Source organism: Martes martes (assembly GCF_963455335.1).
Source record: "Martes martes genome assembly, chromosome: 9".
NCBI lineage: Eukaryota > Metazoa > Chordata > Mammalia > Carnivora > Mustelidae > Martes > Martes martes.
Window position 1 is genome coordinate 119099092 of NC_137896.1, and position 17271 is coordinate 119116362.

Sequence of the window (17271 nt, forward strand, 5' to 3'; positions counted from 1 at the left end):
CTCTGCCCTTTGCCAAGAGGAGCAGGCATACTGTTGCTGGGAAGCGGTGTGACAAAAGCTGGGAGAGGCAGCTTCTGTAGCGAACTTCTGACGTGTCATCGATCAGAAGGCTCCAAAGGGCAGTGCGAGCCGGTGACGTCACGCTCTACTGCACACCGTCCAGATGAATCAAAGAGCAAGTCTAGGAGAAACGAGCCAGGTAGAGAGCCCATAGTAAGAATTCTGGAAATTACATCTACCCTATATTACATATATCCTTAATTTTTCATTAAGAGAGAAAATGGGAGTAGCACCAATGGAACTGTCCAGCCGAGATGCTTAAAATTATGCAGGGTCTGGGGAGAGGGGTTTCTCCTTTGATTGGCTTCAGGGTACAGTAGAGAATAGTAGGAGAGTATAGGTTTGGGTTTTTTTTTTAAGTCTCAATCGTTGCTTCCAAATGTATTTGTTTTAAGGAAGAAAGTGACTTTCAAAGTCAAGGGCCATCACTGCCCAAGGGAAGCCCCAGGCCCTTTACCACTTGGGTGGGTCCTCGGCACCAGCATCGGGAAGCCACAAGTCCCTGCCACTCGAACCCCCTCCAGGCTTCAGGCAGCAGGTACAGACCATGTCCCAGGATGCCGAGAAGCTGGATTCTCCAGGCAGGACCTGCTTCGGACCCAACACAGTGCTTTGACCCACCGTCTCAGACCACTTTCCCGGGAGATTTGGGGCAAGGGGAACAGGGTTGGCGGGGCAGGGGGCAGCCTGGAGGGGCAGGCGCTGAGGAGCGGGCCATGCGTGATGGCATTGTGTCGGTCCCACACAGCATGGGGTTGGGGACTCTAAGGAAGGCACAGCCCAGAAATGGCCAAGAACCATCCATGGGACCATCCAGGAGACTCCTGGGGAATCCAGAAGCGGCAGTCAGAGCAGGAAGGCTGGACAGAATGGAGGCCCAGACACTGAGACAGGAAACAGAGTGAGGGCCCATACCAGGCATGCGCCCGTCACAGGGGTCAGAGCACAGCCAGCACCCCCGCCCTTAAGGCCACCAGGCCAGCGTGAGTCAGGCAGGTTGGTCTGTTCTCACCGCCGCTCAGTTGTTCCCGATGAGCTCACTGACCTGTTCGAGGTTTTGTCACCAGCCATTAACTTTCACGGCAGTCTCTTCCAAAATGTGTGAGCTGATCATTTGTGAACGAGCCCCTTTGTAAGCAAAGCTGGGCAGTCTGTGGGGACCCAGACGGCACCCCACCTGTGGATTGTGCTGGCCCATGGTCCACACCTACCCCTACCAGCGCGGGCCCTGGAGACTCTTCACTGAAGTTCCAGATGGTCGGGATGGGATGTCCACTGACGGAGAAGGGCAACCCCACGGCGGCCGGCCTCGTAGGTGGGGCTCTGCACATCAACCCCAATCCTCGGGGCCTCAGAGTCTTTCCTTGGAAAAGCGAATGTCCTTCCCAGGATGGCTATGAAGATGGAATGAGCAAACATCTGGAAGAGCCTTTGGCCCATAGTAGGTGCTCAAGAAAAATTACATAATCTCTTGTTGGTACATATATACCTCCCCTTATTAGAAGGGGAGAAAATTCCTTTCTCTCTCGTCCATTGTGACGTCCCAGACAACACGATGCTGGCTAGTGAGGACTCATCAGTGTTACCCCAGCCTTTCTTCACCTACCTTGTGACTTTTTAGGAAACCATGGATACACTGGTGTTTTCTAAGCTGTGAGCTGGTGCACACGGAAGGGTTCTTGGCTGTGCTCTCACTGGGATGCAGACTCATAGCCCTCCACCTGTTGCCTGGGTGTAAAGAAAGCAAAGAAGAGTAAAGAAAGGCCTGATTTGGGGGAGTAAGATGGACCCCCAACCTGGGGTAGATGGGCTTGAGGGTTTTAGGCCATCCCTACAAGGACAGGAAAGGTTTTGTCCAACCTCACATTACCTGGCATAAAGAGCAGGGGGTCTTGGGAACCATAGTCAAGGCTCCACAGGGAGCTGTGGGACCCTCTGCTGTGGCTCAGAGCCGGAGCCTCCATCTCACCTCCCCCCACCCCCGGGCCTACAGGATGACAGGGCTACACCCAGGAGGAGGGAGCATGGGAAGACCAGGGAGTCAGGTATCCAGCTCGTGCAATATTGATGGGGTAATGGAATATTGCACTTTACCCCCTGCTGATCCTATCCCGGGTCCCTCCTGGCACCAGGGACCTCAGGCTCGGCTGCAGGGACATCACTGAAGGGACACTGACGGCCCTTGCCCCTTTCCCTCAGCCCCCCTGACTGCAAGGCCCTTCACCTGGGGGCACAAGGCCACAGCAAGCCAGAGGAAGAGGTAGGAACGATGGAGTCTGCCATACGTTCCTGGGGGTTGATCAAAAGGGGTGACTCCACAGTGAGTGGGGACAGGCAGAAGGGGTGGAAATCAGCCCAAAGACAGATGGGAAAGGGCCCATCTCCTCCTTCCCACTGGGGACGGAGGAGATTCCGAGGGCGTGGAGAGGTCGGGAAAGACAAGGCAGGCTTTGAGCACCAGGGTCATTTGCTAGTTTCAGCCACATCTCCCACCTCCTCCTTGGCCTCTGCCCCTCTGATCCTGCTCCTGTCCCTCTGTCCTGCTGCTTGGGCTCAGGTGTCTGGCTTTCTTTCCAACCAGCTGAGGCGGGATGCACGGACAGGGAGGATGAGCTTGGAGGCATGGTGGAGCTCGGAGGTCTCTGACTGGAGGGAGGGTGCGGAGATCAGCCCAGTTCCCCCAGGGCGAGGGGCTCCAGTTAAGAGTGTTCTTTCCAGCTGAAGGTCCCCTTCTCTGACCGCTGCGCCCTGCAGTTATTAGCAGATAACTAATTCTGCTCAAGGGTGTGAAGGCACAGGGAAAGAGGAGGTGGTGGGGTCTCCTCTGCCCTAATTCTCCCTCCTGGCTCCCGCTTTAGAAAGTCTGGCCCCCCACGATATCTCGGGACCAGCCCATGAGGGGCTGGAGAAAGCAGCTCCTTTCCCTTATGTGTTCTTTCTCGGGTTTTGCTCTCCTGTGTGTGTTTGTCTTCCTCCTGGCGTCCATCTCCCTCCACCTTGTTCCGGCGCCCACCTCACAGAGCGGGGAGAAGTGTGTTCTCAGCCATGAAGCTCGGCAAGAACCGGCCCCACAAAGAGGAACTCCAAAGACAAGGTAGGGAAACCCGCCCCAGCCCGGCCACGCCCGGGGCCAACTCTCTGCACCTGACAGAGACCAAACCCCTACCCTCCGCGGGCAGCGCCCCGACAGGCTCTCCTGCGATTGGCCGGCGATGCCACCTGGGCGGGCCCTAGACTCCCATTGGCTGCTGGCAGAGCCGGGTCCAGAAGGTGGTGTTCAGGAAGGGGGTGCTCCTACCGCTGAGGGTGGGAAGGGCATCTCCTCTGGTCTCCAAGTGAGCAGAACCCTCTGTCTGATGGGTCTGTTTTTGAAAGGCTCCTCCTGCCCTCTCTGCTTCCCCCCCCCCTTTTCTTCCCTGCACACAGAAGCCTAGAGATTGTTCATTAGAGAAGGGAATAACAAAAAACGAAAGCGGTGGGGCAAGTTACCTATTCTGGGGGAAAATTAGCAACCCAAGACTGCTTACTCAGTGGCAGGACCCACTGCCCTGCCTTTCCCCAAGCCTTCTCAGCAGGCTGCAGAGAACGCCCCGGGGCGGGGGGTAGGGGGGTGGGGAACGAGAGGCAGGATGGGGCCTGGGTGGCAGGAGTGGCCTGTGGCCCTGGTTCCCCGCGGAGCCTCAGCCTGGGGGGAGGGCAAGACAGCTGTTTGAAAGGAGGCAGGGAGGCCGGGCAGGCAACAGGGGAGAACTAGATTGGATAAGGGAGCTGTATGTAGCTTTCCGACCCAGGTCTGCGGACACACGTCCTCCTGCGGGGCTCCCGTCTTCCTGCCTCAGCATCCCCTGTGTGGTCCACTGGCGCCATCTCTCTCCTTCCTGCCCCCGTGCCAATTCTAGGTGTGCCCTTCCTTCCCCTTAGAGTGGAGTTTCTCAGGACAATCAATTCTTCATCCCATTGGACTCATATACATCAGTGCAGGGTTAGGTTCCAAATTCATCATCAGCGCTTTTACCTGGGTGAATTACTTCCTAAGCCTCAGTTTCCCAATCCGTGACATGAGAATCGTGCCCGTCTTGCCTGGACATGGATGTGAGGACAGGGGATACATGTACAAAGAGCCTGGCACACAGAGGCCACTCAGTAAATGGTAGAATCGCTGTTGTTCGAAAGGTGTGTGAGTATGGATTCCTCCCTCGCTTCTTCTTCAGGGGCGTTCCGTGCTCGCCTAAGTAATATACCATCAAACTGAAAAAGACTTGGGGCGCCTGGCTGGCTCAGTGAGTAGGGCAAGCGCACAGTTCTTGATCTTGGGGTCGTGAGTTTGAGCCCCACGTTGGGCATAGACATTGCTTAAAGGAATAAACTTAAAAATAATCTTTAAAGGGATGCCTGGGTGGCATAGTTGGTTGAGCAGCTGACTCTTGATTTCAGCTCAGGTCATGGTCTCAGGGTCCTGGGATCGAGTCCCACGTCGGGCTCCACACTCCTTGGAGTTGGCTTGAGATTCTTACTCTCTGCACCTCTCTCTCTCTCCCTTTCTAAAATAAATAAATAAATAAATAAATATATTTTTAAGATCATTTTTAAAATTATAATTAAAAAAACAACACGCGTTACAATATCATTTAAAATCAAAGATCCAGATTAGGTAGGAAACCTTGCAGATACCCAGGCCATACCATTCTAAGCAGATGCTACCAAGTAAATCCCCCAAATTGGCTGTTAGTTTCCTGGATGCCAAAGAAAAAGGGAAAGACAGTCTCCATCCCACCGTCCAGTCCACCTCAATGGCCTTTCTTCTTCGGCAGATGAACCGGCTGTGCTGGAGATGGAGGACCTTGACCGCTTGGCCATTCGGCTGGGGGATGGACTGGACCCCGACTCTGTGTCTCTAGCCTCTGTCACAGCTCTCACCACCAATGTGTCCAACAAGCGGTGAGTATGCAGGAGACCTTCAGCCCAAACTGCCCTTGCCCCTTCTGGGGTGGGAAGAATCAGCCACCCCCCACACCAGCTTCTTCCTAACCCTGACCCTTTCTTCTTTTCCTGGAAGTCTCTCACACCTTCGTCCCTACAAAGGCAGGAGCCTATTTCCAGGTCACTGAACACCTCCAAGCCAAGGGAAATCAGGGAGTTGCCCAGCCCACATCAGAAGCTGTTGACCTAGTATCTCTGTCTCTGTCACTTGTGCCATTAGCTGGTCCTCTCTATTGAGACCTCTGCAAACAACTAATCCCCATTCTGTTTGACAGTCCTGGAGGGTTTGAAGACTATGATTCTGTCCTTCTGCCCTCTGCCAGGGTCCAACCACTGATAGTGCCCGCCTCCTCCCCTACAAGCAGTCCCTTACACCGGGCCTGACTGTACTTTCTCCTTCTCAGGTCCAAGCCAGACATTAAGATGGAGCCATGTGCTGGGCGGCCCATGGATTTCCAGGTCGGTGGAGCATCTCGAGGCTGCATACCTTGTAGACGCTACTTGAGTGGGGAGTTCTGACCAGATGTGCATTATAGACTCTGAGGTTGCATGGATCTGAGGGTCATAGAGAACCACAAGCTGAATGTAAGTTCCCAAAGTAAGCTTGTTTCTGGGAGACAATCATAAAAGTATCATGACTAAAGAGGCACAAGCTTAAAGAGGAACTTGAGAACGCTGCTTATGCTGGGCAAAGCCCTCCCAGGATTTCATTCGTGTCCAACCTTGGACTTCATAAAGTCAGAGGGACCTGGAAAAACCATAAAAAGACCACGAAGCACCACGACATATATATTGGAATATATATATATATATATATATATATATATATATATATATAAAATAAGAGCCTCTGAAGAGAGGGTTTTTTTTTTTTGGTGTGCTGTTTTAAATTATTGTTTTCTATTATTTAATGCCAGAAGAAATGTCAATCCTGGTTGTCCATTGATGAGAGAATGTAGGTGTTTTTTTTTTCTTTTTCTTCTCTGTGTTTTTTCAAATTAACACTTATTTTTTCTGTCTGTGTGTTTCTAAAACCGGAGACGAACTGGCTGTGATGGGGAGAGATTTGAAGACGTTGAATTGTTAATGTGCTCACAGGGCAGGCAGGATGGGTCATGAGCATGGCTGGTAGCTGCTGAGAGAGGGCCACACAGGGCGACTGAACCCCAGTGCAGCCTCCCAAGCCTGGGGGCCTGGTCCTGAGCCTTGCAGGGCCGCATCCCGATTTTGTCTCTTCTGGCAGAGTCTATCAGAGCCTGAGAGACTGAGTTCCACTAACCCAACCCACAATAGACTAAGCTGAAAGCACCTAGTACTTATTTATAAACTGGAAGCAGGAAGGCCCACGGACCACCCATTGCTCTAGACCTTCCCTTAGGGTCTAACGAGACCCAACTTCAGGTCAGAAGACTCTGGGCATTCCTAGGACTGAGTACACTCACTGGTCAGAGGAAACAGAGCCTTCAGGAGAGGCCACTTGGCTACCACTGTATCCGAACCTGGGCCCAGAATCAGTGAGCCTCCTCTCCCAGGTTAGAGCTACATCTTTTTTTTTTTTTCTTTTTAATTTGAGAGAGAGAGAGAGAGAAAGCATGCCCATGTGACCATGAGCAGGGGGAGGGTCAGAGGGAGAAGCAGACTCTCTGCTGAGCAGGGACTCAAATGTGGGGTTCGATCCCAGGACTCTGGGATCATGACCTGAGCCAAAGGCAGATGCTTAACCCACGGAGCCACCCAGGTGCCCCCACAGCTGTATCTTTGATACTCACTTCCCAGACTGTACACACCACCCCATCGTTAAGGACGGCCCCACCCCTCCTCCCTCAGGTGACGGTACCAAGAACTTGGAGGCATCTTTCTTTGTATCCGTTCATCGGGTCATGTTTTCTCAAGGAGATTCCTTGTCTCCCTTAATCCTTGGTTCAGTTCGTTTTCACCCAGCTGGCGGCCATCTTCCCAGGTGCTGGAAAATAAGCCCCAGGCAGTGGTTTTAAACAGCTTCAAGCCGTTGGGCTCCTGGGAGATCTGGGAATGTCGCTCCCTCCCGTCTCTGCCACAACCCAAACACAGAATATCTGAAGACTTTTCCAGGGGCCTGGGCTCAGGGCTTTGCTCCTGTTTTCTGAGAATAGGAAAATTCCAGAGAACAAAGACCTGCTTGTCTGTGTTTTCAGATGTGTCACCAGCCTGCCACATCGAGGAACATAGAAAATGGAGCCATTATTGATCCTATTAACATAGCTTACGTTCTTTTTTTTTTTTTTTTTAAGATTTTTATTTATTTGACACACAGAGAAGAAATCACAAGTAGGCAGAGAGGCAGGCAGAGAGATGGGGGGGAAAGCAGGTTCTCTGCTCAGCAGAGAGCCTGATGCGGGACTCGATCCTAGGACTCTGAGATCATGACCTGAGCTGAAGGCAGAGGCTTAACCCACTGAGCCCCCCAGGCGCCCACATTCTTGAAGGCTTGCTATGAGCCAGGCACAATCCTGCAAGCTGTGTGTGTGTTTTCCATTTAAGTTAATATAATCCTTACAAACATCCAAATATAGGTATTCCTCCCCTTCCTAGGTGAGAAACCGAGGCACAAGGAGGGTGAGGAGCTTTCCCCAGGTCACACAGTTATTCAAAGGTAAAGCCAGGGTTCAAATCCAAGGGCGTCCAACCGAAGCAGTCAGAGTGACTAATTTCTCTCTAACTGAGCCTTTTGGATGGTCACCCCCTCTGGTCCGCGTTCATCTTTAGCTTACTACCTACTGCTTTTTTTTTTTTTTAAAGATTTTATTTATTTGACAGAAATCACAATTAGGCAGAGAGGCAGGCAGAGAGAGAGGGGAGGAAGCAGGCTCCCAGCTGAACAGAGAGCCTGATGCGGGGCTCAATCCCAGGATCCCGGGATCATGACCTGAGCCGAAGGCAGAGGCTTTAATCCACTGAGTCACCCAAGTGTCCCCCTACTGCTTATTTTTAAAGCTCTTTCCAACTGCTTCCTGACAGAGACTTTAATTAAGTGGACCACACTTTCTCCCTCCAAAGGCTTTGCAGACATTCTGAATTGAACAGAACAGTTGTTGTATTTAACCTGGTAACACAGTATTGTCTGACAAGTTCATTCCCATCTCAATTACAATTATGAACACGGTTTGAGAGAGAGCTCTGAGAATGCAAGTGTGGATTTATCCTTGCTTCCAATAAATACAATGTAGGAAGCAAGAAAACAGCAAAGGAACGTCCCTCTCGAGAGAGCTTAGCTTCACCCATTTAGAAAGACCTCTGAAAGCGCACCCAGCTGGTGGGAGGAGATGTGGAGGGACCCTGAGGGCTCAGAACTGCCCAGAGGCCATGGGGTGCCCATCTCCTTTGTTTCCACTGGCTAGAATGTATGTCATGTGCAAACCCTTTCCTGGTTATTGGCATCTTGAAGGCGAGAAGCCACAATGCCATCCCAGTGAATCTGCAGCTTCCCCATCAGAGTGAGCAAAGGTCAGCACCTGGCAGAGAGGTTCTTGTTGGGTCATGGAATGCTGAGTGCGTTCCCTGCCCTCTCTTCTGGGCACCAAGATCCCATACATTTTCGCCTCCATGTCATCTCGTGACATTGACCATGGACCCCAGCCTCGAAGGCGATATTGCACCCTCTTCCTAGCTGGTCTCCCTGCCCTCGTAGCGCCTCCTCCATTCCAACCTCTGTGCCACCACTGGAGTGATCTTCTCAAAATGCAGATCCAGTCCTTCCACATCTTGGCCACCCGGAGGTGAGGAAAGGTAAAGGGTGTTGCAGAAGGGCAGCGCCGATGCGCCTGTCCCCTGCCGTCTCCAGCTCCCCGCCACTGTTCCTGCAGCATGATCAGAGCCCACGGAAGCGTGTCACAGAGCACCATGGCTCTCAGGTTCTCCCAGGACAGAGGTGCAGGTTTACACTCCGCCTTGTTCCTTGCCATGGTTTTCATGAAATCACCTGGGGATTAGGTCCCTCATCTTGGAAGAGGAGGACTGAATAGGTCATTACCCAAAGAGTCTCCCGGGTCCGCTGCTTGGTCGGTTCCGTTGTGGGTCTATTTGCTTCCCCATCTTCCACCCTGGAAAAATCAAGTCCTCTGCTGATGAGAGAATGGAAGGAAAGGATGGCCAGTCCTCTCCCTCAAAATTTGTCTTATCTTACTTCTTTTTTTTTTTTTTTTAGATTTATTTATTTACTTGAGGGTAGGGAGGGGCAGAGGGAGAAAGCGAGAATCTCAAGCAGACTTCCCACTGAGCAGGAGCAGGACGTGGGGCTCGATCCCACGACCCTGAGATCATGATCTGAGCCAAAATCAAAAGTTGGACGCTCAACCGGTTGAGCCACCCAGCCACCCCTGGTTTGAAATTTGTTTGAAATTTCAAGACCAAGTGATATAGCCCCTCCATATAGCCCCAGGTGGGGGTGGGGAAGCAGCAGGAATGACATTCTCCTCCCCCACCAACACCATGCAATGACCCCAGAGGCTCACGTTCAGGGTTTCCCCCGGGGTCGCCCTTCAGCCAGCAAAGAGCACCCTCTGGAGGCTTTCTCTCCCCCCCACCTTTCAACCCTCTGTCCTCCTCCTATACCCACCCTTTGGGTCCTGAAAGGGAGTAGGGGGCAAAAACGCTAGCCTCATGGCTGGGTCTCTGGATAAAAAAAAACATAAAAACTAACCAACTGCTCACATTTGGAAGGTTAATCTCTTGATGTCACATCTTATTTCTTATTAGGCCCAAACTGTGTATGTCTACTTCCCAAGTCTTGAGTTACAGAGTCTTTCCTTCTTTCTTTTTTTAATGGAGGAGAGGGGATGGGTTAGTTGTGGGGAAAACATAATGAGATTTTTTTTTAAGTCTTTGGCATTAAAAGTTTCATAGAGGTTAAAACTCTATGAACTGCTGTGCAAGAATATTCTGGAAGGACTTTTAGTGTCTGCTTACTCTCTTCACAGTCAACTTCTCAGAACTAAGTTAATTAGCTCTATTTCCTTTTTAGCGCCCTGAAGAATCGGTGATCATTAAACGTTTTCAGAACTCTGGATGCTGAGCTTCATTCCCTTTGGCATTTCAAGTTCCAAATAGAAATCCTTGCTTTCATAGTTCAAGTGTTACTTCAATTAGTGAATGTTCGGTTTCCAGTTCTATATACTTTCTTGGCAATGTTCTCATTGGTCCCAAAATTTCTATTTTTCTTAACATCATTAGTTTTGATGTGCAGATTTCTTGGGCTTCAGAAAATTTACAAGACTTTGATGGACACAGGGGAGGATAATTTCCATGGTTATTCTTTTTTTTATGAAAAGGGAAAATAATTTTCTGGAGTAAAATCGTATTTAGAAGTTGCATCAAAGCACAGCGATTAAAATACCAAATCTGCTAGATGGGAAGCATAAAAGCAACCCCCACAGTTTCATTAGAAGAATTAGCTAAGGTAAATGCTAACACTAGCTTAGCACAGGCTATTTTGTTAAAATGCAAGTGTGAGAGAGACAAATGGAACAATCATAAGCATCTATAGGACCCTACCTACTTTGGAGACTCTGCGAAGTCATTTATCACAAGAGCTCACATTTTCTAGAACTTTCTATGGTTTATGAAGCACCTTGACACACATGACCTCATTTAACCTTCACATAACTTACGGATAGGTGGTGTTTCCAAATCTAGCTCAGTGGGCCTACGTGGTGGCCTCCTCTCACACCTGGTCATGTATAAGTTCTGGGGTTCATTGCCACCCCAGCTGGCCCAAATCTGTGCTTCTTTCCATTTTTGTCATGGCCACCCCAATGGGGACCAGCACCTCTAAATCCAAAGCAAGAGCTGATTGCTTAAAATGAAGGTTCAAGAGGGGCACCTGGGTGGTGCAGTCGGCTAAACGTCTGACTCTTGGTTTTGGCTTGGGTTGTGATCTCAGGGTCATGAAATCCAGCCCGGGTGTCACCAGGCTCTGTGCTCAGCAGGGAGTCTACTTGGGACTCTGTCTCCCTCTCTCTGCCCTTCCCTACCTCTCTCTCTCTCTCTCAAATAAACAAATCTTGAAAGGGAAGGTTCAGAAAAGGTATGCACACATACCACCCCTCCCCTACCCCATATATATACACAAACATTTGTTAGATGTACGAACTACTGGAAAATGGCTTCCCAGCATAGAAGTAAGACTCCAGGGGGCTAGACCCCCCCCAAAAAAGACACAGAGCACACAAAACACACAGCATCAAGTCAGCTCCCCCAACAAAGAAATTAAACAAAAGGGGGAAACCAGGAATGTGGAAAGGGGGTCAAATTCCAGAAACAGAGAGTTCTCAGAGGCCCCCAGTCTTAAAAAGAGAGATGCTAGAGCAGGAAATTTCTTGCACGTTAATGAAGACATAGAAAGCTTAATTCTTGAGTGCATGAAACCCGGGAAGTGGTTTGTAGCCCTCTACTAGGCAGAGCCAGGGAGGCTGGGGGAGTCCTAAAAATACTGATGCCTGGCCCCACCTGCCCGAGGTTGGACAGGTTTGGTCTGGAGTTTGGCAGGGACACCAGCTTGTTAACCAGCGCCCTCCTCCCTGCTGATAATTCTAGAACACAAGCAGAGGTGATCCAGCCCAGGCCCTTCCTTTATAGAGGAAGACACAGGGGCTTAGTGGGGAAAGAGCCCCGGATCCAAGCGCTCACACTGGAACCCAAGCCCCATATTGGGTCCCTGCTCCTGGGCTCGGCTCCAGGAGGGCCAGCTACCCAGCTCACCGGGCTCACCTCTGGCTCCCCTCTCCTGCCCGCAGGTCAGCATCACCGTGATCGAGGCCCGGCAGCTGGTGGGCTTGAACATGGACCCCGTAGTGTGCGTGGAGGTGGGTGATGACAAGAAGTGCACGTCCATGAAGGAGTCCACTAACTGCCCCTACTACAATGAGGTCAGTACCTTGTGGCCTTACATGTGGAAAGGGACTTCCTACATGTGGTGGGAGGCGGGGCTCCAGGCCACCCGAGACCCATGGGAGCAGCGGGAGTCAAGGGGCACAAAAGGCTCCCAGCAGGGCTGACCTTGGCCCACGCTGTTACAGCCCCCAGCACACAGATATGCCTTGCCGTGTCCTCCGAAGTCTAGATGACCCCCTGACAGTGTCCTGGCCGGAGGCCACCCTTTGAAACAAACCTCCAGCGCTGTCTGTGGGTGAACCCCGTGGGGCTTGGCCAGAGCCCTCTGGGGCAGTGACACCATTCAGGAGCAGTCCCTGTGAGCCAGCCTCTCCTGTAAATGCTGCAGGTGTGTCCCCTCATCCGGCCTCCACAAAAGTCGGAGGTTGTTGCCCTCAATCCCATGTGACACAAAGGGATACTGAAGCTCTTGGAGAAAGTCCTTGCCCGGGCGCTAAGGGCCAGAGTCGGGTTCCACGCGCTCACCTTCTCCCTGGGCTGCCTCCATGCTGCCTAAACCTCTTCGGGGATCCTTCCAGAGCACTGGCCTTAGGGTATGAGAGAAAAAGTCTGGTTCCTGCTCCTGTTCTTTGCAGCCATCTGAGGCCACACTGAGGTCAAAGGACCTCAGAGACCTTCTAATTCAATCTCCCCATCTTACGGAGGAGGAGACTGAGGCCTCAGTGGGAAGGGCTTTGCCCAAGAGCACAGAGAGCGCTGTTGACGAAGCAGGACCCAGCCTGTCAGCCTCAGCCCAGGACTCCCTCTGCCCTCTCGGATGGCCACCGCTGACACAATAGCCTGAATCTGGACTCCAGCAGGGAATAGACCTAATCAGCTCTGGTGGGAGATGCCCATGTGATCTTCAGATGCCCGAGTGTAGGTCAGAGGGACACAGAAACGTGGGGGCTCTAGCCCTCCTTCTCCTGGAGGGACATCCAGTCGGCCTTGCCTGGCGGCTCCAAGAAGTGGGGGTGCCAGGCTGGCCCAAGTGAGGCATCTGTGTCCCGGGTCTCCATGTCTGTGCTGAGGCGTGGTGAGAGCTGAGGGTCCCCCCTCAACTTGGCAGGGAGCTCCCCAGCCATGCATCTTCAGGAAGGAAGACTGGACACACTTCTGTCTCCCACGGGGACCCAGGCCAGACCTGCTACCACAGGTGGGCCTGGTTCTCACAGCTGGTTGCCCACAGGCCCACAGGGCTGGGACATCCGTGCTCAGAAACACCTTCCCCCATCTCCTGGCCCCATGTGGCCACTTTCCCAGGAGTCAGGAAATTCAGCCTCCACATCTCTGACCTCACATCATGGTGCATGCCTGGCCGGCAAAGCCTCCAGCCTAGCTAAGAGTCTGCTTTCCCTTAATGGATCTGGAGACATGTGCCCATGGCCTTCCGCGGTTATTTGATAGCAGCAGAGCCACGTTTGGCTGACTCAAGGGCTCACCTTGCACCAATCCCAGTGCACCTCGTGTTTTGTTCAAATTGCCTCCTCCTTCGAAAGGAAACAGAGCCGCTCTCCGCATGCCATTTCCCCAGCAAACTCCTACTCACTCTCCAGAGCCCAGGCCCAAGGTCCTTGCCCCTGAGCAGCTCTATCGGCACTCTCTGGGTCAGGGGTTGATGCGTTTCTTTCTCTGGGACAGTAACGTCCCTGAACTGTGGTTGGTCCTTCCTGTTTCTGTTCCTGGTGGACCAAAAGCTCCCCGTCCCCTCTGTCACTGTGGCCCGGCCCAGAACCTGGTTTGTGCCTGAAGGGGTTGTGTAGCACTTTGCTGAATGGATACTCACCCAAAGGAAGAAACAAACATTTGCTCAGCATGTGCGGCACTTTGACCCCGTGCCTGGCAACATGGGGACCACAGAGGTGACAGTCTCTCCCCTGGCAGGCCACGCCTACTTCCAGCCTAAAAACCACTTTCCAGTTTCCACTGAGACTTTCCACTAAGAAACCACTTTCCACTAAGACTATCCCTTCCATTCACATGAATCTTCAATCTGTTCCTGATTCTAGTTTTGTTCTTTCTCACAAATCCAAGTAGCTCTGATTCGTTGAATTTCTGTTTCCTCCAAACCAATGTTTCTCACTCAGCACTAGGGACGTTTTGGTGTCGGGGATTGTCCTATGAAGTGTGGGACATTGGGCAGCATCCCTTCTACCCACTCGATGGCGGTAGCAACCCCACCCGGTTGTAGCAACCAAAAATGTTTCCAGATGTTGCCAGATGTCCCGCTGGGGTTAGAATTTACCTCACTGAGAACAACCACTTGAAACTATCTTCCCACGATTCCTCTGGTCCCAAAGTGGGGCTTTCCTTTTGCTTCTTGTCCTGTGCCACGTTCCTCTTCATTGAAAAATACCTGTGGTCCCAGGGCTGTGCTGCTTCTGGCTAATTCTCTGAGTTAGCAGGAACTTTCCTTCTTTGACTCGACTAAACACAATAGAGGGAGATGAGAACAATAACATGACTTAGCAGACTTCTAAGTGGTTAGAAAAGGGACGTCTGCTCAGGACACACAAGGAATATGCCCACAGACACCTCAGAGGCTGCAGAATTCTGGCTCTCACTTAGCTAGCTCACTCTCCCAGGGCGGACGCAGTCAGAGGCAGCTGGCCTGGCCTTTGCCTCCTGCCTGGCTCCAGACCAGTCTTCTTGTGAAGGGAGGCTCACAACCATTGCCCTCCCCTTATAACCTGACCGGTCAAGTCCAGGTCAAGAGCCCATTCCATGGTTGCATCTGGTCCTGGCCACCGGTGCCTTCCTTCTGCTGCAACCACCTCTCTCCCTGGCCCTGGATCCTTCTCTTCCTTCTTCCCAAAGGGTCTGGCATCACCCATCCACTCAAAACCCCCAACTCTGCCTTTGCTTTTCCTTTGGCTCTTCTTTGCCTATAAGGTGTTCTACTCAGGCGTATTCTCTCTGAGTCCAATGATGGAAAGCTGCATATGCTCAGGGTCAGGAACCAGGAGTCTCTCTGCCCGTCTGTCCCCCGTCCGTCCCTTCTAGCCACACCCCTTCCTGACCTCCCACTCACCCTCCAACTCCGTGAGCTGTCCCCACTGCCTCTCCTCCCAAGTACCCCCCAGTCTCCACCCCCAGCTCCACAGAAACCGCCCTCTGGGTCATCAAGGACCACACTGTCCCCAAGTACAAGTCCCTGTCACCCTTCTATCTGGACTGCCCAGCTTTTTCTGTTGTCTTGACGCCCCCTCCCCTGAGGGCCTCTCTGCTGCCCTCCCCTCCTGCCATCCCGTCCCTCACGGCCCTACCTGACACGTGCCCTGTGCCCTCTGCTGAAATGTCACCTGCGTGACTAGATCTCCACCCATCTCTCCAGAGCTTTGGTGCCCCCCAACCAGTGCCACCTGACACGTCGTGGCCACATGCAGCAGTTGCCATGTATAGGGCCCCCGACCACGTGCACTTATGGCTTTAACGCTTGACCGGGGTCAGCTCACTCAGACTTCACCACCATGCCTCCCACACCCCTTTGGATGGTGCCCCTGGAGCAGTTCAACATGGCAGCCTCGAGTGTTGTCCCCACATCACAGGGCGGTAAACTGAGGCCCGGGAAGGAAGTGATTGGCCTAACAGGAAGAGCCCAGCTGTCTGCTCTAAAGACAGCACTTTTTAAAAAGATTTTGTTTATTTTGAGAGAGAGAGAGTGAGAAAGAGAGAACACAAGCAGAGGGGAAGGGAGGGGCAGAGGGAGAGGGAGAAGCAGGCTCCCCACTGAGCAGGGAGCCCGATGTGGGGCTCGATCCCAGAACCCTAGGATTATGACCTGAGCAGAAGGCAAAAGTTTAACTGATGGAGCCACCCAGTCACCCTAAAGGCAGCACTTTGACCCACAATGCTCCAGTGTGAGTCTCCAGCAGCCGGGAACACGCTCTCCTCAGACATTGGCCCTAAGCATGTTGGCAACACTTCTTCCTTGTCTCTGTCCACAAATTCACCAAAGCCATGGTCCTTGTGTGACTGTGCCCTGCCCTCGTTCCTGGCACCTGCACACCGAGGCCTGGAGAGATGGGGCCAGGGGACAGCGGCAGCTCCCATCTCCAGGGGCCCGGTCACACTCGGAGCATTTTCCATTTCTGGCAAATGAAGTCCTTTGCACCTTCAACATCTCTGAAGCTGGGACACATCAGGCCTGGAGCAGCGTGGTTAAAGGCAATGTCTGTGTTGCCTGTACAATGGCGCCATACGTTATGGTGTCTCGTACGGTCTCACCCAGCCTCATAACAAGACTCCGAGGCGGGTGTCATACCCCATCTTACAGCTTGGGAAACAGAGCGGACCATGTGCTTCCCAAAGCCACATGACTCCCGCCTGCCACAGAGTCAGGGGGACTGATAGTTGCCACTGCTACTCCTCTGACCTTCGGGGCTCAGGGGAGATGGCCGGGATGCAGACAGGCACTGGCAGGAGAGAGGGGCCTGTCACTGTCCCAGGTCGCTGGATGCTATTAGCTGAATGATGGCAGGTTTGGGTCTTTTCTCTTTCCAGTACTTCGTCTTCGACTTCCACGTTTCTCCTGACGTCATGTTCGACAAGATTATCAAGATCTCGGTGAGTGTAGCTCAAGCTGCTCTTTGGTGTAGACTTGAAAAGGTCATCCCTCTGGATGGACCAACCATTAGAAGGCAGCCCCATGTCCAGCCACACAGCTGGCAAGTACAGCACGGGCTGGTTTGGGCCCCTCTCGCCTGTTTAACCAGGTGTCTCTGCACAGTGTGCAACCTACTCACCCGTGCCTGGCAGCCAGCAGAAATGAGGGCAAGAGGGGTTAATGCTGAACCTCAGCAAGCCATTCCTGCCCTACTGAATGCCCTCCTGCTTCACCGAATAGCTCCATTCCCCAGAAAGACAGGTGGTGCCACTGTCAGACCACCCCACCCCCTCCCCCATGGAAAGCCTCTGCCCTACCTGGCCTGACTGGGGACTGGTGGTTCTGCCTGGAAGGTGATCCACTCCAAGAACCTGCTGCGCAGTGGCACCCTAGTGGGGTCCTTCAAAATGGATGTGGGAACCGTGTACTCTCAGCCTGGTGAGTAGCTGTGCGACCCGGTCAGCTTCAGTGGCCACAGCTCAGCGACGGTGGCCCAAGCCATCCTTCCCACCCTGGTGGTCCCTGGGCCTGGTCTGGCTGGGACTATAAACTCAGTGTGAGGCCGTCAAGGGCATGGAGGGATGGGTATCACGTCTGCACGCGGAGGCATTGATGACCTGTGCTCAGGCCGTTGGAGTCCCAGGAGCCTGGCAAGGTGTAGGGGGTTTCACCCCCTTTTACACTTGAGGGACGTGGGCTCAGAGAAGTGTTGGGGCTCC

General features: G+C 52.6%; 1 protein-coding gene across 3 annotated transcripts in view; it reads left to right on the top strand.

Moving 5' to 3' along the window:
• Positions 1–17271, top strand: part of OTOF (otoferlin) — a gene marked incomplete at both ends in the record, with an annotated part of 92951 nt that overhangs the window by 50070 nt on the left and 25610 nt on the right. For all 3 annotated transcript variants that reach the window (XM_080814466.1, XM_080814465.1, XM_080814467.1), the window contains 6 exons: positions 3081–3154; positions 4872–4998; positions 5445–5499; positions 11811–11942; positions 16450–16512; positions 16906–16990. In XM_080814466.1, coding sequence (XP_080670592.1) covers positions 3081–3154; positions 4872–4998; positions 5445–5499; positions 11811–11942; positions 16450–16512; positions 16906–16990 — 536 coding nt within the window. The remainder of the gene's footprint in view (positions 1–3080; positions 3155–4871; positions 4999–5444; positions 5500–11810; positions 11943–16449; positions 16513–16905; positions 16991–17271) is intronic.